Genomic DNA, 21,697 nt, shown 5'->3' with positions numbered 1-21,697 from the left:
GTTAACTTTTCTATAATTATAATTGCAGCATAAATTGTAGCCAGGTTTTCACGGATTAAATGCACATACACTAAATTGCTCCGCGGATGGCGGATCCGCGAAGTTTCACAGCAAAATAAAATAAATTAAGAATTTCATTTTGTAGAATCTGTTGTCCAAAAAACGTAAAAAAAACCCCACACCAAACAAATGTAACCAATTAACCCGCATGTGGACACCCTCAACATAAACAGGTCAAAGGAAGCTGATATTGTGTAAATATCAAAGCACAAAGTGTGATATTGTGCTAGTGTGTGGTTTTAATGGCACTGAATTCTTTCATGTTTTCCTGAAAGTATTAGATTAGGAGCACTTAAGATGGTGCACAGTCAAGCACATTGCGGTGAGACTGTATTATTCATAGTGTGTGTGTGTGTTGCACAGAGCTTGATGCATCTGTATGCTGAAAAACTGGGCCAAGATAATACACTGTCTGTGAACCACCACAAGATGGAGCACTCCACATAGTGCACAGAAGCAAACAGAGCTTATCATGTGGACATTGGATCTCTCTGACAGTGAATGCATACAGCAGAGGTGTTAATAAAGAAAATGATTGAGTGAGAGAGGAATAGAAAGAGAAAAAACATAATAAAGCTTTTAGTTCTCTTCACCACCATGTACAGTACATGAGAGGAAAAGAAAGAGACATAATAGTATAAAGCTTTTATCTCTTCTCTGTCATGTACATGATCAGTCAAACGATTGTACACATGTAACTAAAGGCATGTTTCTCATACGAAAAAAACTGTAAATGTTTAAAATTTATTTTGCAGACAAATTGTGCTTATACAGTACATGCATTTCTTAAAAAAAAAATGCATTTATTTAAAATTTGTTGGGAGAACATGAACAGGGCTATAATGGTAAAGGGCAGCTTCTTCCAAATATAATACAAATGAGTAATAGTATTAAAATATTATTAATAATAAATTATTATAATATAATAATGAGCATGTCTGTCCAAACGTGACTGGTATGTGATTTCTGTAGTCTGACATAGTGTTTTATACGTATAGAGAAAGCAGTAAATGCCATTTTTCTTACCTTAGAGGGGATCAGACAGTTTCCATCAGAGGGTGAAGGGGCAGTCATGGAAGGGAAGAAAAAGAAAAATGATAAACAAATTTACTATTATATTATTACATTCCCTAAATAAAACCAGGACAAAGAGTCCACCCAAGACCTGTCCCAGATATGGCTCTTGGCAAAGATCATAACTGTGACTGCAATAAAATGACATCACATATCTACAAAACAAGTCACATGATTTAAAGTTTACTTTGCATTTTAATGTTAAATACATGAATCACAGCTATACCAGCTGCAAACTGCCAACCAAACGTCATGGGAGGCCAATGAAGCCTATGTCCTCTACATCATTCACATAAGCAGGCATCCGTGATCAAACAACAAAAAAACAGACAAACAAGACGTTCTTCACTGAAGCCTGTGAGGAGAAATCTCTCAGTAAAGCCCTTAAAAATACATTTACGGCCTGTAAATGTATTTACATACACAAAGTATACAAGGTATACAAGCAGGTGCACAGTAGTGCCATGTGATCACGGAAAACAGAAAGTGTGTGTTTGATAAGTAAATGTCTAATGTGACTTTAACCTGCAGGAAGCCTTGATGATAGTTGATGTTCAAAGTACCAAAAATCAAACAAGCGGTTAAAGGAACGGTTCACTCAAAATTGAAAATTCTGTCACTTCTGTGCAAGGCCTGTGCTCAAATCCACTAGTCAATGATACTGGATCATGGGATTTCTCCTGTGATCTAATACATTATGGTTCATCTTAAAATAAAATTTCATCTCTTTTAGACCCACGCACGCATGCACGCACGCACCCACGCACGCACACACACACACACGCACACACACCATAACAAAATCATGTGTATTCTAAAGCATCAGTTTAGAAACAAAATGTGATCTTACACAATGGCAAATGCAATTAGCACACAACCAGTGACAGAAATATACCAGTTTTGGAATACAGCCTACAAAACATATCAGATTGATTATTGTAAGAAGAGACAAAGAAGAATCTGCAACCAAAAAAATCACATTCGTGCTCAGAATAATGAAACACACATTTGTTTGTTGTATTAAAGTGGTTTATTAAGTATTTGATGCTCATGATCACTCTAACATCACATGACAAATTGACCACGTGAGTTAAAATCATCTAAAGGTCTTTATTACTTTGGTTGTGAGAGTGCTAACAAACAAACATTTGACTGCTCAATCAAACTATCATGACCTGACAAAAGATGTTTGTATTTATGACAACTGTTACATACAGCCTTCAAAACCAGACTATTATCTATAAGCATGGACTCTAAGGGTCTGCGTATGAAAAACTTAATGCTGTGCCTATTTTGGTAGATCTTATACATGTTGAATATGCATATAAGAACAGCAAAAAACAGCAACAGTAAACAAACTTTAAGTGTAAGAGGCACTAATAAAACACTTAATATATACTAGCTATGTTCATCTATGACATCACATAAATGACATATGACATAATTATTTGTATGTATTTATCAGATTTTAAAATATATATTTAGTAGCAAGATGCACATATAGCGCAGAGTGTTAAATGAGATATACCTATAAAGAAGGGAATAGTAATGTGTACAAATAAAATTAAAGCACTAGGCTCCAGAGAGACAGCTGAGCAGATGAAATCATAAAAAAATCAGTAGTTCATATGAAGATTCAACATCCTCCATCATCCTAATCTTTCACAGAGGGAGAGAGCAAAATAAAGACAGGGTCGGAGAAAGAGAATAGAGACAAAATGAATCTCGGTGCAGTCCAAACAAAAGCTTAAACATCAGAATAAACCAGAAATGATACCTTTTGCACGACCAATCATAAGTTTAATGGAGGTTGACATACAATAAACATTGTACATATTTGAAAAAAGATGCAATTATTAAACAATGTGATCATATGACAACCAGAGAGTGTATAATCAGTAAAAACATTTTTCCACGAAACAAGTAAATGCATCCTATATACAGTAAATCAAATTATAATATTATATGTATCAAGACACTTTGCTGTCAGACTTTTGATACAGATTAACATGGTTTGAGCCATCAGTTACAATTTGTGTGACACTGAAAGCTTTGCACATCTTGCGCTATGGCCCCCCGATCGCAGCGTCTTTCTCTGCATGTCAAAATCAACGAAGCCAGAGCCAAATCTGAAGTCTCCTTTCCAAGAGCTGCTGGTTAAAAACCAGGTCAATTCATCTTCCTTCCGTACAGTGTTGAAGCCACTTGCATCAAAGTAGCCTGGAGGTCCACAGGTAGGAGGGAAGACAGGGAAGTTAGCAGGAGAGTGGTAAACGTGTCTGTATTTACATAATCCCATATAGAGAACTGCGATGATGAGCACAAGACAAAAGCTAGAAACACCCACCAGAGCTATTATTAAATACACTGTAAGGTCACTGAGCACATGTGACTCATCCGTGCCACGGGCAGAGAGCTGGTCGATGACACGCATGCCGTCTTCAATGGCAATATTGACCGTTGCAGTGGTTGAGAGCGCTTTAGGCCCGTTATCAGTCACAGAGACCAGCAAGGAGTGTTTGGTGTCATCGTCTTTTACAAACGGCCTCATCGTCCTGATTTCCCCACAGTGTAGACCTATAGAAAACAAATCAGGCTGTGTGGTGCCCACAATTTCATAAGAGAGCCACGCGTTGTGCCCGGCGTCCACATCAACAGCTATCACTTTGGTCACCAGGTATCCTGCTGGAGCCGCCTGGGACACCATGTCATCAGTCACCAGTGTGTCCTTCCAAATGAACTGGGTAAAGAACAACTGGAGCGTTGTCATTCTGGTCGCCAATAAAAACCCAGACGCTGCAGTTGCTTACAAAGGGAGGGCTGCCTCCATCCCGAGCCATCACCTGAACGTGGAAATGAGTGAATGCTTCATAATCAAAGGAGCGTGCAGTGATGATCTCTCCAGTTGCGGAGTCGATAGACAGGTATGCGGTCACGTCTTCTGAAAGAGAATAGAAGATTTTCGCATTCTTCCCCTCATCTGCATCATCGGCTCGAACTCTTAAAAGTAAGGTACCCACAGGCTGATTCTCAGCCACGTGGACCCTGTAACGGCTGTGTCTAAAAACAGGAGAGTTACAGTTAAATACAGTAAATACAGTTACAGTAAAAACAGTTACAAGCATGAAGTAATTTTTAACCTGCGAGACAAGTTTAAATGGCACATCAGCGGATACATAACATGTGACCCGGCCACTGGTGCCCGCATCAAGGTCATAAACATGAAGCAAAACTACCATGGTGGTTCCAGGTGAAGTGTCCTCTGGTACAGAAGCGGAGTTTGATTTAATTACTATTACAGGAGCGTTGTCGTTCTCATCTTTGACATGTATCATAAGTTTACAGTGAGACGACTGTCCCCCGCCATCTTTGGCCTGCACATCCAGCTCATGAGAAGCGGCCTCTTCGTAATCCAACACACCCGTGAGCCTCACCTCGCCAGTCACAGGGTCAATCCACACGAGGCCTCTCTTCTTATCCGGCACGTGACTGAAAGAATAACTAACATCCCCATAAATCCCGTTGTCTAAATCTATTGCATTTAATTTGATCAACACGCTGCCTGGAGCAGAGTTTTCATGTGCGCTGACTGTATACACACTTTCTTCAAACACAGGAATGTTGTCATTTGCATCTAACACGTGAATATGTATCGACGCCGCTCCTGAACGAGACGGCCGGCCGCCATCCACTCCGCTAAGAGTCAGAAAATGATCCGCTCGGCTTTCACGATCCAAAGGCTTCTTTAAAACCAATTCAGGATAAGCGTTTCTGTCCACCTGTGTGTTCATTTCCAAAGCAAAATAGCCACTGTCACTGATGCTGTAGTGCTGAACAGAATTAGGTGCGATGTCGGGATCACGAGCGCTTTCCAGCGGGACACGTCTTCCTGGGGCCATTGATTCCAGAAGCTCCAGCTCAATCTGACCGTTTTCAAACGCGGGGCTGTTATCGTTGATGTCCTGTACGTGGAGGAGGATGCTGTAGACTTCGAGCGGATCCTCCAGGAGCAGCTGAAACTGCAGGACGCAGGGCGGAGACTGTGCACAGAGCTCCTCGCGGTCCATTTTCTCGCTCACCAACAGACAGTCCGTCTCCCACCTCAGCTCACAAAACCGTCGCGTCCCTTCAGCTACAACACGAGCACGCCGCCTCGTCAGCTCAGCCACATCGATTCCCAAATCTCTCGCCACGTTTCCGATGACAGCACCCGGCTCCATCTCTTCTGGAATTGAATAATGAACTTCACAAAGAGACAAACGCATGAAAATGAAGCCGAAGCAAAGCTGACACCAATGTGCCAGTGTGCATTGCCTTGACAACACGACCATGATGTAAAAGTATTACCAGTTACATTTGATTTCTAAATTAAAAGTATAAAAACAGAGATTAAAGCGCATTCTGTGCAGATCTTCATAGGGTTGTTCTGGCTGGAGCAAACGCTGCTCTGATGCGGTTCCTGTCAGCTTACATTTGAATATTAATCTCTCTCTCTCCCGTCACATGCCAACAGCACTCTGCTCCCCCTCCTTTCTCTGCTCTCTGTGTAACACGCATGAACTGGGGAATCAGGGCACGCAGCATGTACGTATGAGATCATAAGCAGAAGCGCGCCGCCCAGAGACTGAACAATAGAGTTACACACCTGACATAACAGATTTAGACAATGTTTATCATGAAAATGTTTTATAAATGTTAACAGATATCAATTATATTAAAAAACAAAATGTATATATTAATTTAATCAAATATAAAAAGAATCATTTCACACTGAGGATAAAGATGGCCTTCAGTCGGTTGAAGGACAGCTTTTTTCCTCAGGCTATTAGACTGCTCAACATCAAAAACTGATACACTCCACAAGCTCACACTTCTTTTAACCGTGCACTACAGTTTAGTGGACTATAATGCATTACACCTCATGCAATAACCATCCATTACCAAACTTACATACCTATATCTGTACTATGTGCACTATATGGTTGATCCATTATACATACACTTTCATGTGTACACCTGCATATTTAATGTTTATGTTCAACGTCTAATGTGTATATCTTATGTATATTGTGTATATCTTGTATATTGTTTACTGTCCATGTGTATAATGTATATTGTCTTTTTTGTACAGTCTGTCTATTTATACTTTGCACTGTTCGTCTGCACTACATACTGTCACTTTAGTCTGTGAAGTCATACAGTTGTCTGTCCAACTGCATTCTACTTTGTATGGAGTACGCACCCAAGACTTTCACTCACCACATGTGGTGATGTGACAATAAAAGTGAGTTGAGAGACTCGGTTGATGCTTTTGAAAAGGACGATCTGTGTCAAGTGTTATCATTTTCTTGTATTGTCTTCTAGGAAATATCTAAATATGTACAATCAGGGTCATACGTTTACATATGCCTTGCAGAAAATGCTTAATGTTAATATAAAAAAAAATAAGAGTCAAAGACATTTGTCCTGCCCTGAACCAGCTGTCACATAACAAAATGACCTGAATTTACTAAAATAACCCAGTTCAAAAGTTTACAAACCTTTAAATCTTAATACTGAACCGTGTTCCCTGGATGTTACATGAGCAGTGAATGTTTGTACCTTTGGAAATAGTTGTGTATAAGTATCTCAACTGTCCCAAGATGCATTCAAACATTATCAGATGCTGGAAAAGCAAAGAATGTGCAGGACTTTGAGGATTTCTCTGAAGACCAGTGGACAGTTCACAAACAAGAGACTCACGGACAACTACCACAAAACATAAAAACAGCCCTTGATCACCCTGGTAACATTAAACAGTATTAGGAATGAAGCATATGAAAAGTTTTGAACTGAGTTACTTTCTTAAATTCAGTTATTATTTGTGTTGTGGACTATATGAAAACATTTGTTGTGACACAACGTTTGTTGTGAGAAATAGCTTGTTCAGGGCAGTCCTAAATAAAAATAAAAATGCAATTTTTATATTCTTATTTTTTTGCAAGGTGAATGTGATCTTACGACCTCCAACTGTAACTTCTTAAGGGCTTTACTAAATGAAAAAAAAAAGATATTTAAACAACGTAAAAACAATATACACTGATCATCCTGTTCAAGTTTACATACCTCACATTTAATGTAGTGTGCTGAACAACAGTAAATGTTTGCACATTTGGAAATAGTTATGCATGAGCCTCCCAACTGTCCTCACTGTCAAAAGATAGATCTCAACATCATACAGTCCCTGCTGGTAAGAAGTAAAATACGAAGAAAATGCTGGAAAAGCAAAGAATGTCTATAAACTAAAACACTGAATCAGAACGTTCAAGACACTTACGAACAAACATCACGAAATATAAAAACATTAATAGTCAAGGTGACATCGCACAGTTTTAAGAATCAAGTGTATGTACATTTACATTTAGTCATTTAGCAGATGCTTTTATCCAAAGCGACTTACAGAGAGTTCAGGGAGCAATAAAGCGATATGTCGTACAGGAGAAATAATACAGGTGCTAATACCAAGTTACTAGTTTCAACAATGTAAACTTTTAAACAGGGTTGCGTAAATTCACATATTCTTTGTGTCATTTCGTTTCTATGGCATTTTCCTATTACTTATGTGCAACATACAGTATGTCATGGAAAGAGCTAAAGAAATAATCTGCTATGTGAAAAAGGATATTAAGGGCAATACTAAGTAAAAATTGCTATTTTTATCATCCTTTTTTTGTTGAGAATGAATATTTTATGGAATTTCTGTGTACAGTCGAGGACAAAAGTTTACACCCCCTTGCAGAATCTGGAAAATGCTGAACATTTGGGAAATATAAGAGTAATTTTGAAAATGAAGGTTTGTTTTTTATTTAGTCCTGCCCTGACATGAAGGCAACACGTGTAAACCTGTGAACTTTTTTTAATGTAAATTGTTATTGGTTTGTTTATATATCTTTTTTTCATTTAGTAATGTATTCCAGAAGCTTTAAGCTTTCCAAAAAGCATTTTCAAAGGTTTACACCCACCTGACTTGCACTGAATGTTTCTATCTATTGTAATAGTTGTGTGTCTCTTGATTGTCCTCAATGTAAACAGATGAATCTCAACATCATACAGTTACTGCTGGACAAATATACTGGAGTCAAATATACAGAAATGCTGAAAAAGCAAAGATTCTCGAGGACCTGGATAATTTTTCTGAAGATCAGTGTAGAGTTTAATGACTCAGGACAAACAAGAAACCCTTAAACAATTATGACAAAACATGAAAACTGTCATTGACTGTTCAGGTAACATCATATAGTAGGGGGGTGGGGGGTGTAAACTTTTGTACTGGGCTATTTTTAGAAATTCTGTTATATTCTTTGGTGTGAACTTTATTTTAACATTTCTTTCGTAAAATAACTTGTTCAAGGCAGGATTAAATTAAATCAGCATTTTTCAGATTCTGCAACGGGGATGTAAACTTTTGACTTCAACTGTAAACTTAGAATCACATTCAACAAGTCAAATTAACCGAATTTCATTCATGATCTTGCTCAAAAGTAAAAAAAGGGGAATATATAAATATCTTAAATAATTTAGGAAGTAGGCATTTTGTTTTGCTTTTGAAAATTTTGTTGGTTGAAACTTGTTTTTGTATATATTTTGCAATGGGTTTAATACAATTTGCAGACTAAAGTGTAAGGAATTCCAAGCTTTGAAATGCCACTAAAAACCACAAAGTGGTTAGCACAGTAGTACACTAATTATCGTCACATTAAAACGTAAGTGAAGCCAAAATCACAGGCCTACCTGATTACTGTCAAAGACAATCGTTTCTGCATCAAGTCCCTCAAGATCATCTACAGCGGACTGAGTCTTTTTGAGCGTCATGTCAGCAGTCAGTGTTCCCTCATTATAAGATCTGACGAACTTGAAGTCACTCGTGCGCGAGCCCGTGGTCAGGTATGCGTCATAATTGTAAGTGCTGCGGAGAGTTCCCGCGCCCTCCACCTCTGCGTAATTTGGAGGGAGATACGCGCTGGGAATGGCTACAGCTCCATCAAACAACAGTCTGGGCTTTCTCCTTCGACAAAACCTCACGGCCAGGATGATGATGATGAAGGTCAAAAAGAAAGTGGAAACGGACACCAGCGCGATGATCAGATAAAAAGTGAGTTTGGAGCTGCTCTCGTCATGAGACATGTCTTTCAGTTCTGGAACCTCAGCCAAGTTATCTGATATAAGTAAATACAATGCGCACGTGGCAGAGAGAGAGGGCTGTCCGTTATCTTTCACTAAGACAATAAGGTTCTGTTTCATACTGTCAGATTCAGAAAGGTCTCGCTGTGTCCTGATCTCTCCACTGTGAACACCGATAGTGAAAAGTCCCGGATCACTCGCTTTAATAATGTGATAGGTGAGCCACGCGTTCTGTCCAGAATCCGCGTCCACAGCGATCACCTTGGACACCAGAGAGCCCGCCTGAGCAGCTTTGGGTACCATCTCGGTCATGAAGGAGTTTCCATCCGGAGAGGGGTATAATATCTGAGGGGTGTTGTCATTCTCATCCGTTATCAAGACACTCACGGTGACGTTACTGCTCAGAGGAGGAGAACCGTTATCTCTGGCTAATACCAGCACTTTAAAACTCTTTAACTGTTCATAATCAAATGACTTCAAAGCATTAATGACCCCGGTGTCTCCATTAATGGATAAAAAGGAAGGAACCGGTGCGCCATTGACATCAGAAGGTAACAGAGAATAAACTACAGTGCCATTCTGTCTCCAGTCCGGATCTGTGGCTGATACTGAACAAATAGAGGAACCCGGTTTGTTATTTTCTTGCACGTGAGCTCTGTAATTCTGCTCTTCAAATACAGGTGGATTATCATTCACGTCAGCTACAGTAAAGTGAACATTCTTACTGGAAGATAAAGGCGGAGAGCCCTCATCTGTAGCAGTAATTGTGATATTATAATCAGACACTAACTCGCGGTCTAATTCACCTGTGGTCACTAGAGAATAGTAATTTTTGATTGAAGGAATGAGTTTAAATGGGACGTTTTGCTGAATGGAGCAGCGCACCTGTCCGTTATTCTCAGAGTCTCTGTCCTGCACATTAATGATGCCAACCTCTGTACCGGGTGACGCATTCTCGGGAACGGGACTATTCAGAGATTTTGTTATTATTATAGGAGCGTTATCATTTACGTCAACAACATCAATTACTACATTAGACCGACCTGCCAGCCCTTGACCATCTTTAGCTTGAATCGGCAGTTCAATTACACTTTCCTGCTCATAGTCAATAAACCCTGACAGTTTAATCTCGCCAGACGTTGGATCTAGGAAAAATAGCTGCAGAAAATGTTCCGGTAAATGACCAAATGCATATGTCACCTCTCCATTTTGTCCCTCGTCAGCATCAGTAGCGCTCACTGTAACCACTACAGTATCTACAGGAGAATTTTCAGGCAGACTGACTTTATAGACGGCCTGACTAAAGACTGGAGCATTATCATTAGCATCCAGCACAGTGACGTGTATGGCTACAGTACCTGATCTCGGTGGAGTCCCACCGTCAACCGCAGTAAGAATTAAAGTCAGCTCTTTCTGCTGCTCACGATCCAACTCTTTATTCAGAATTATTTCGGCAAACTTCTCTCCAAGAGAGTTACTCTGCACGGATAACACAAAATATTCATTATTTTCTATAGAATAACTTTGCACAGAATTTTGCCCAATATCATCATCGTTTGCTTCTTCAAGTAAGAAACGTTTACCCTTATCTGCAGATTCACGGATTTCCAAATTAATCACGTTCTTAGCGAAAATAGGACTATTGTCGTTAACATCTTTAACATGAACACTGACGTGATGTAATTCTAAAGGATTTTCCATTACGAGCTCCTGTTTTAAAACACATGAAGCTTTCTTTCCACAAAGCGCCTCTCTGTCGATCCTGTCCGCTACCGTCAGATCTCCAGTATTCAAATCTATGTCAGAATATCGTTTTCTGTTACCTTCAGTGTCAATGCGAGCCTTACGGAATGACAGTCTGTTTACATCGAGCCCGAGATCTTTGGCTATATTTCCAATCACAGATCCGCGCTTCATCTCCTCTGGAACGGAATAGCTGACGTCTCCATTAGCGGTGTGCGCCATGAAGAACACAGCGAGAAAAATGCATCTCACCGTCACCAACAATCCTTTTTGCATCATTTTCCTGCCGAGGACTAACCTAGATCCAAATGATGCTAGCAGTGAAAACGAAACGCCTATCGAACAAGGTCAGATTTCGATGATATAATAAACAACAATAAACCACTGTATAGCCGTGCGTCGCGCATTCAACCAGCGGTAAAACAAATGGGTGGAGAAAATTAAAAGGTATTAGAAACACAGGTACACAGCGACACCATGAGGACTAATCGAGATGATAATACTGAGAGAATTGCTCTGAAACAGGTTGCAAACGTGCAATCATCTGATAAATCATCTGATTTAAAAGTAGGAAACTATTTCAGGTGATGAAGCAAAAAAAAAGGGTTTCATGGAACATATCGCTAAGTTAGTATAATATGTCTGCACCACAGCAAAACAACTCCTAAAAGGTTCAATACAACAAACCGATCTTCTTACAGAACTGAGCAAGACATAATGCATGGAATAACACATCAGCACCATGGATAGCTACAACTGGAGTTATACTGCAGGTGAAACAAACTAGACATAGAACGCTTACGTTTCTAAAGGTGATTTAAAGTAATGCTCAATACACAATAAAGCAATTTCAGTATGAAAAAAACAAAAACTACATTTTGACTTCATAATTTAGATGGACGCTTTCAGAATAATTATAGCATTTAACTTCAGTGACCTGAAGATGACAGAACAATAAACTGTTTTCCAAAACACGCAGATTTTAATAATTTAAAATCTTTATGGGAAAAATGGGATTTGTTATGGTCCTAAGGACATCACAAAACACGCACCACTATCATAGAATATTGCATATTCAGTAAATACCAAGAGAAAAATACAAATATAGATAACTCGAAGATACACCGTAATTGTATAAAAAAACACTCGCACTAAAGCAAATCAATTAGCAAAAACAGTGAAAGAATTCCCTGTACTTCGCAATAAATTAGTAAAGGACTAACAACATTAACTTTTTTCCTTATTGTTGAGTGTGTTGCAGCTGACACAATGACTTGTAAAGACGTTATAGGATCAAGAACAAAGAATCTGCAAAAAGATTAATGGTTTTAGAAAAAAAACATTAAGATAATCTTCAAAAACGGAGTGTTTTTATAATAAAAATATGTGTAATAGTATGTATTTGCACACACATTTACATTTAAATCATATGCCAGTTTGGATTAATTAAACCATAAACTAAAACAATAAATATCATACCTGAGAAGTATTTTCATTGCAAAGACCGTCCAGGATATTCTCAACGGACTGAGTCTTTTTTATCGTCATGTTAGCAGTAAGTGTGTCCTCATTATAAGATCTGACGAACTTGAAATCACTCGTGCGCGAGCCTGTGGTCAGATATGCGTCATAATTGTAAGTGCTGCGGAGAGTTCCCGCGCCCTCCACCTCTGCGTAATTTGGAGGGAGATACGCGCTGGGAATGGCTACAGCTCCATCAAACAACAGTCTGGGCTTTCTCCTTCGACAAAACCTCACAGCCAGAATGATGATGATGAAGGTCAAAAAGAAAGTGGAAACGGACACCAGCGCGATGATCAGATAAAAAGTGAGTTTGGAGCTGCTCTCGTCATGAGACATGTCTTTCAGTTCTGGAACTTCAGCCAAGTTATCTGATATAAGTAAATACAATGCGCACGTGGCAGAGAGGGAGGGCTGTCCGTTATCTCTCACTGAGACAATAAGGTTCTGTTTCATGCTGTCAGATTCAGAAAGGTCTCGCTGTGTCCTGATCTCTCCACTGTGAGCACCGATAGTGAAAAGTCCCGGATCACTCGCTTTAATAATGTGATAGGTGAGCCACGCGTTCTGTCCAGAATCCGCGTCCACGGCGATCACCTTGGACACCAGAGAGCCCGCCTGAGCAGCTTTGGGTACCATCTCGGTCATGAAGGAGTTTCCATCCGGAGAGGGGTATAATATCTGAGGGGTGTTGTCATTCTCATCCGTTATCAAGACACTCACGGTGACGTTACTGCTCAGAGGAGGAGAACCGTTATCTCTGGCTAACACCAGCACTTTAAAACTCTTTAACTGTTCATAATCAAATGACTTCAAAGCATTAATGACCCCGGTGTCTCCATTAATGGATAAAAAGGAAGGAACCGGTGCGCCATTGACATCAGAAGGTAACAGAGAATAAACTACAGTGCCATTCTGTCTCCAGTCCGAATCTGTGGCTGATACTGAACAAATAGAGGAACCCGGTTTGTTATTTTCTTGCACGTGAGCTCTGTAATTCTGCTCTTCAAATACAGGTGAATTATCATTCACGTCAGCTACAGTAAAGTGAACATTCTTACTGGAAGATAAAGGCGGAGAGCCCTCATCAGTAGCAGTAATTGTGATATTATAATCAGACACTAACTCGCGGTCTAATTCACCTGTGGTCACTAGAGAATAGTAATTTTTGATTGAAGGAATGAGTTTAAATGGGACGTTTTGCTGAATAGAGCAGCGCACCTGTCCGTTATTCTCAGAGTCTCTGTCCTGCACATTAATGATGCCAACCTCTGTACCGGGTGACGCATTCTCGGGAACGGGACTATTTAGAGATTTTATTAATAACATGGGAGCGTTATCATTGACATCTGATATTTCAATAACAACAGTTGCATAAGAGACCATTCCCAATCCATCCGTTGCTTGAATCGGAAGTTCAAATAACGACTCATCTTCATAGTCAAGAGACCCTGTCAATGAAATCTTTCCATTAGTGGAGTCGAGAGAAAATATTGCCAAATCATTTTCTGAAACGTGCCCAAATTCGTACGTTATTTCTCCATTTTGTCCCTCATCAGCATCAGTAGCGCTCACTGTAACCACTACAGTATCTACAGGAGAATTTTCAGGCAAACTGACTTTATAGACGGCCTGACTAAAGACTGGAGCATTATCATTAGCATCCAGCACAGTGACGTGTATGACTACAGTACCTGATCTCGGTGGAGTCCCACCGTCAACCGCAGTAAGAATCAATGAAACACTCTGTTGTTGCTCACGATCTAATTCTCTCCGAAGGAGCAATTCACCATATATTCTCCCCGTTGTTTTAGCAGTAACGGCTAACTCAAAATGTTCATTCTGTATTAAATTGTAATTTTGAACAGAATTAGTTCCAATATCCGCATCGTGAGCTTCCTCAAGTAAAAAACGAGCACCTTTCACTGCCGATTCTCTGATTTCCAATTTAATCGGATCTTTTTTAAACAAAGGAGAATTATCATTTATATCTTGAACATTGATGTTAATGCGATGAGATTCTAAAGGATTTTCCAGCACGAGCTCCTGTTTTATCACGCATGATGCTTTCTTTCCACAAAGCGCCTCTCTGTCGATCCTCTCCGCTACGGTCAGTTCGCCAGTATTCAGATTAACCTCACAAAATCGTTTTCTGTTACCTTCAGTGTCAATGCGAGCCTTACGAGACGACAGTCTGTTTACATCGAGCCCGAGATCTTTGGCTATATTTCCAATCACAGACCCGCGCTTCATCTCCTCCGGAACAGAATAGCTGACGTCTCCATTAGCGGTGTGCGCCATGAGCGAAACCAAGAGAAAAGCCAGAAGCTCAAAAAAAACCGGTAATCCTTTTTTCTTCATTTCAGGTTGATAATGACAAACACGCGTGCCTTAATTGACCTGTTTCGCAGAAAATATTACTTAAAGATGCTCAGAATTTTAAAATCAAGACGCGATAGCTGTCGATCATGTACATGACGTGTTACCACACAAAAAAACTGTGGTGCAAAGAAAGAAGCACTGGTAGGTGGGAAAATTATCCTCTCTTCACTTTGCAGGGGCACAGCGACACCATGAGGTCGAAAACTGATATTTTAAAGTAACTTCTAACACTTCTAAATTATTCACAAGAACATTTTGCACCATTATGTCTATTTTAAAAACTGCTGACGTTAAAAAAATATTTTTAAAAAGTGCCACATAAGCATGCATCTGAAACAGAAAAATCACTTTTTTATAGATATGTATGCGATAAGTCGCTTTGGATAAAAGCGTCTGCTAAATGACTAAATGTAAATGTATCTCCTCACAGTTCTATCTGGACATTTTTTTTACAATACAACAATTACAAATACTGAAACAGAGTCACAGTTCTCCAGCACCATGGACAGCAATAACAAATACGTAGATTTTCTTGATAAAATGTAAGTTGTGTTTTCTGTTGTAAAACAGGCCACCTCATTGTCTCAAAGGCTATATTTCAAAGCTTCAAGTCTAAAACTCTGAGTCACAATGTTTTGTTGCCAAGCTATGATTAGATAGTTGCTGCACGTTTCGAGAGCATTTCTTAATGGTTGCTAGGGCAGGCAAGGCAGTTGTAAGGGGGTGACACATAAGGACTTGTTTTCATCCAGATAAGGTATAGCTGTTTGCTAGGGCATAGCCAGAAAGTTGATATGTTGATACATATTAGATAGGAGACTGTACACTCTAAAAAGTGCTGGGTTGTTTTTGACCCATGCTGGGTAAATATTGGACAGAACACTCTGATGGGTTAAAATGACCCAATCATGAGAGAAAACGAACAAGAGGCAGGGTTGAAATAACTCAGCATGGGTCATTTTTAGCCCAGCAGTGTGTTCTGTCCAAAAGTTACCCAGCATGGGTCAAAAACAACAAGCACTTTTTAGAGTGTATGCTCAAAAAAACTATGAGGTCCTTAAAATAAACTAACAAATGACAAACTTAAAAATTCAAACACATTTTTCGAAGGCTTCTCCTGTAGTCAATTTTTACGGTATTTTATTCCAGAACTGCATTACTAAGCGGTTTCTTATTTACACAGCACTCGTGAGATAATGATAAGTTCTTTAAAAACTGCAGACAGCAAGAGCATATTACTTAAATGCAAAAAAAAACTATAAATATTACTGAAAAATAATAAAGTAAAAGCTAGTCTTCAAAATACAACCAACAGGCTCACTAATCCCTATGTACCACTTATGAGTCCTCAGATGCCAGAATTGCAACACCTATAGTTAAGAACCTTTAGACACCTTTACAGAATTCTCATACATGCATGTTTATGTGAGGAATGTCCAAGTTCCTAATTATTTACTTAAGGAACATCTAGTTACCTATAAAACTTGCTCTTGGTTCTTGTATGAACTTAAAGGAATAGTTCACCTTAAAAAAATCTGTCATTATTTACTCAACTTCTTGTCATTTCAAACCTGTATGACTTTCTTTCTTCTGTAGAACAGAAAAGAAGATATTTTGAAGAATGTTGTTCTGGTGAACAGCGACACTATGAGTTAAGTAAAGAAACTGCACAAATTTTAGTGTTAAAACAGTGTGATTGTTAACCACGGTTCTGGGGACCCACAGCCCTGCACATTTATTATGACACTTATCATCACTCAATTCAGATTATGGATCTCTATGCTAACGATTTTATGATTTTAATCAGATGTTCGAAATAAGGGTTCCTATAAAAAGTGTTCTGGATTTCCAGGACAATGATTAATATCTGCATGCAATCACAGTATGAAGGATTCAACATCTGAAGATCAACATTTTACAAAAGGAAACACAGCACCATCAAGAGACACAAGCTGTGCAGCACCATGCAGCGATGTGTAAAAAAGCCAAAAACGTATTCTCCCCTTTATCCAAGTGAACTGTGAAGCTTTGCTAAACGTTTAAGTTTAACGATTTAACATATGTTGTGACCAGACCAGAACAGACAAACTCATTTAAATATATACATGAAAGAGTTTTTACTATTTTAAAATACAAGCATTTAACTTTAGAAAAGGCAGGGAATGCAATATATTAAAACCTCAATAAAACAGAGCAGAGGAAAGACCAAATAAGAATAGACATTCCTTAAATTTACAAAACTTAAGACAATTTGCAAAAACCGAGACATCTGAATATTTTAGATATAACCAGTTACTGCAAATTTTTGAGTTGAGGGCTAATTCCATGAAAGCAAAAATTAAAAAAATAATTATTTTAACCTATTTCTCCATTGCACTGTTTTCTATTAAACTTACAGATGAAAAATACAATTATTATTGGGGAAAACATGAAAACAATAAATTGGAATTACTTAGAAGTAAAATTTTCCTGATTTCGTATAGCCTAGACTAAACTTCTTGGAAAATGAAACTTTTCAATATTGTTAAAAATCTAGAACAAATGCTTCTAAACCTGACAACAGCCCTTTTCGAATAAAGTTTTGTCGTTATGATTATCCTGTAAGACACAAAATCTCCTAATTAAGTAATCACACATATTTGTATAATCTTATGAATTCAGTGTGGGTTCGATCTATAAAACGATTTAAACGAGGACAATAACAATACTCTTAATCAGCACAAATAATTGGCCTACCTCAGAAAAATGAACTGTATTTCCATCAAGTCCCTCAAGATCATCCACAGAAGAAGGATTCTTTTTCAGCGTCATGTCAGCAGCTAGTGTGTCCTCATTATAAGATCTTATAAACTTGAAATCACTCGTGCGCGAGCCCGTGGTCAGGTATGCGTCATAATTGTAAGTGCTACGGAGAGTTCCCGCGCCCTCCACCTCTGCGTAATTTGGAGGGAGATACGCGCTGGGAATGGCTACAGCTCCATCAAACAACAGTCTGGGCTTTCTCCTTCGACAAAACCTCACGGCCAGAATGATGATGATGAAGGTCAAAAAGAAAGTGGAAACGGACACCAGCGCGATGATCAGATAAAAAGTGAGTTTGGAGCTGCTCTCGTCATGAGACATGTCTTTCAGTTCTGGAACTTCAGCCAAGTTATCTGATATAAGTAAATATAATGCGCACGTGGCAGAGAGGGAGGGCTGTCCGTTATCTCTCACTGAGACAATAAGGTTTTGTTTCATACTGTCAGATTCAGAAAGGTCTCGTTGTGTCCTGATCTCTCCACTGTGAACACCGATAGTGAAAAGTCCCGGATCACTCGCTTTAATAATGTGATAGGAGAGCCACGCGTTCTGTCCAGAATCCGCGTCCACAGCGATCACCTTGGACACCAGAGAGCCCGCCTGAGCAGCTTTGGGTACCATCTCGGTCATGAAGGAGTTTCCATCTGGAGAGGGGTATAATATCTGAGGGGTGTTGTCATTCTCATCCGTTATCAAGACACTCACGGTGACGTTACTGCTCAGAGGAGGAGAACCGTTATCTCTGGCTAACACCAGAACTTTAAAACTTTTCAGCTGTTCATAATCAAATGACTTCACGGCATGAATGACCCCGGTGTCTCCATTAATGGATAAAAAGGAGGAAACTGGTACTCCATTGACACCAGAAGGTAACAGAGAATAAACTACAGTTCCATTCTGTCTCCAGTCCGGATCTGTAGCTGATACTGAACAAATAGAGGAACCCGGTTTGTTATTTTCTTGCACGTGAGCTCTGTAATTCTGCTCTTCAAATACAGGTGGATTATCATTCACGTCAGCTACAGTGAAGTACATATTCTTAGTGGAAGATAAAGGCGGAGAGCCCTCATCAGTAGCAGTAATCGTGATATTATAATCAGACACTAACTCGCGGTCTAATTCACCTGTGGTCACTAGAGAATAGTAATTTTTGATTGAAGGAACGAGTTTAAATGGGATGTTTTGCTGAATGGAGCAGCGCACCTGTCCGTTATTCTCAGAGTCTCTGTCCTGCACATTAATGATGCCAACCTCTGTACCGGGTGACGCATTCTCGGGAACGGGACTATTCAGAGATTTAATTATTATAATAGGAGCATTGTCATTTACATCTGAAATTTCTATTACCACCATTGAGTAAGACGTTAAACCTGCTGCATCTTTACCTAAAACACGCAACTCATACACTGATTTCTCCTCGTAATCAACTGCTCCAATAACAGTTATCTTTCCTGTTTTACGATTTAATAAAAATAATTTCTTATCTTCATCAGAAACATGGCCTAACGCATATGTCACCTCTCCATTTTGTCCCTCGTCAGCATCAGTAGCGCTCACTGTAACCACTACAGTATCTATAGGAGAATTTTCAGGCAGACTGACTTTATAGACGGCCTGAATAAAGACTGGAGCATTATCATTAGCATCCAGCACAGTGACGTGTATGACTACAGTACCTGATCTCGGTGGAGTCCCACCGTCAACCGCAGTAAGAATTAAAGTCACCTCTTTCTGCTGCTCACGATCCAACTCTTTATTCAGCACCAATTCGCAATATTTCCCACCTAAGTCATTCGATTTAACAGATAAAACGAAGTGTTCGTTTTTTCCTAAAGAGTAAAACTGAACTGAATTCTTTCCTATATCCGGGTCGTGCGCTTCCTCGATTAAGAAACGCTCGCCACTATCTGCCGACTCCCTGATTTCAATTCTAATAGTATCTTCATCAAAATGTGGGTCGTTATCGTTTATGTCTTCAATTTGTAAAGTGATGCGATGCAATTCTAATGGATTTTCGAGCATGATTTCCTGATTTAAAACGCACGCAGCTTTCTTTCCGCAAAGCGCCTCTCTGTCGATCCTGTCCGCTACGATCAATTCTCCATTATTCAGATTAATTTCGAAGTATCGTTTTCTGTTACCTTCAGTATCAATGCGAGCCTTACGAGATGATAGTTTGTGGACATCAAGCTCGAAATCCCTTGCTATGTTCACAATAACAGAGCCGCGTTTCATTTCCTCTGGAAAAGAATACCTCACGTCTCCATTAGCAGTGTGCGACAGAAGCACAAAAAATACAAAGCCGATCATCTGAACAGAAATACTGAAGCTGTTCAAATCCATGAAGAAATCCTTTAAATACATTCCATTAGAAAGCGGTATGAAAAAGAAATCTACTGTAAGCTTACAGCGTGAGACAGAAAGCACTCCGTTTTGTGTCGACAAATTTCTATGAAAAAAAACAAGCTGCAAGCCTTACGTATGACAGTTCTCATGAGCAGGGTGGAGAGAACTACAATATAATGGTCAAATATTTTACCAGTGAACAGCGACACTATGAGTTAAATTAAGAAACTGCACAAACGTTCTGGGGACCCACAGCCCTGCACATTTATTATGACACTTGTCTTATCCACTCAGTTCAGATCATAGATCTCTATACTAACGAGCTGATGATTTTAATCAGATGTTCGAAATAAGGGTTAGTATCACGATAAGCAGTGTTCTGGGTCTTTAGGACAAGGATTAATATCTACTGCGATAACAGCATAAAGTGGCGGAACCAGGATTGATATGTGTGACATAAATGGCATAACACTAAGCGTTAAACTAAACTAATATTTATAACAAGCAGTAAACCCAAGAAATCAACAGTGTTTATATACTTTCCCAATCAAGAGTTAGCAGCGCGAAGATCAACATTGTACAAAAGGAAACAGCACCATCAAGAGACACAGGCTGTGCAGCACCATGGACAGCGACATGTAAAAACCAAAACAAAATAACATATTTTAATCTGTAATCCAAGAGAACTATTAAAGTTTTGCTAAACGCTTACCAAAGTTGTGACCAGATCAGTACGGACGAACTCATTTAAATAGCCCTATACATGAAAAATTGCGTGTATAATTTTAAAATACAAATATTTAACTTAAAAAGGCAGAGAAAGCTATTTATTTCAGCTCTATATAATAAAAAAAATATTTGTTTTTTATTCAAAGCAAGGTGATAAAAACCTCAATAAAACAGAGAAGAGGAATGCCCAAAGAAAAAAAGACGATAAATGTTCCGCAGCGAATAACAGTGACAGATTCAACAAGCGCGTTTCAGGAGAAACACGTACAGTAACTGCAAAAGGAAAAAACATTACAGCGATAAGTGACCTATTAGTTCATGTGTAAATCTACCTTCAAACTCCCAAAACTAAAACAGTTATCCAATCGTGCATTAAATCAGACAAAACTGAAGTAGCCTACTTTTCCTCGTACAAAACAAACGAAGCAGTGAAGCAAAACCAGCCATCATATTTCTGGTAAAAATCATAACGAGTTCTTATATTTGATTAAACTAACTATATAATAAAACGAAATCCACAATCTAATGAAACCCACAAAATAAAGCAAACATGATTTGGCAGTTGTTCATGTTACAAAATTGCAGCAAAAATATTAAAGAATATAGAATTTAGAATATTTTTCTCAGGATGTCCAGAATCTTAATTTTAAAAAGGTATGAAGTTAAAAACAGACAAGAATAAGAATTCTTGCAAGGGTTTATTTTGAGAATCCCTCTTTTGTACAAGTTAAATAATTCTCGAGGCACTATTTGAGGCTCCGCCGTTGCAAAAAAGTAAAAATAAAAATTAGGCTTAAAAGTGTTGCAGTGACCGTTTACATCTAAAAGTATCATTGCAAATAATCATTTCTTGCAACAGTCCGTTCCTGAAATTTACAAA

The 21,697-nt window shown here is 38.9% G+C and overlaps 2 protein-coding genes across 12 annotated transcripts in view; both read right to left on the bottom strand.

Moving 5' to 3' along the window:
- Positions 1–21,697, bottom strand: part of LOC130563561 (protocadherin gamma-A11-like) — a 173,129-nt gene that overhangs the window by 99,893 nt on the left and 51,539 nt on the right. The window contains exon 1 of one of the 11 annotated variants that reach the window (XM_057349193.1): positions 17,677–20,166. The exons of 8 other annotated variants lie outside the window; for them this stretch is intronic. In XM_057349193.1, the coding sequence (XP_057205176.1) occupies positions 17,677–20,106 (2,430 nt within the window). In that variant the 5' untranslated portion in view covers positions 20,107–20,166. Of the gene's footprint in view, positions 1–8,904; positions 11,782–12,516; positions 15,033–17,676; positions 20,167–21,697 lie in introns of those variants that run through there. 2 more of the 11 variants (XM_057349201.1, XM_057349195.1) reach the window with 2 other exon arrangements.
- LOC130563575 (protocadherin gamma-A1) lies at positions 1,166–7,704 on the bottom strand. Its single transcript, XM_057349216.1, is given in 2 exon segments — positions 1,166–3,856; positions 3,858–7,704. Coding segments are annotated over 2 exon segments (2,304 nt in total). The 5' UTR covers positions 5,466–7,704; the 3' UTR covers positions 1,166–3,160.

This window comes from Triplophysa rosa, linkage group LG13 (genome assembly GCF_024868665.1).
Source record: "Triplophysa rosa linkage group LG13, Trosa_1v2, whole genome shotgun sequence".
Taxonomy (NCBI): domain Eukaryota; kingdom Metazoa; phylum Chordata; class Actinopteri; order Cypriniformes; family Nemacheilidae; genus Triplophysa; species Triplophysa rosa.
This window is presented reverse-complemented; position numbering and strand designations above follow the sequence as displayed.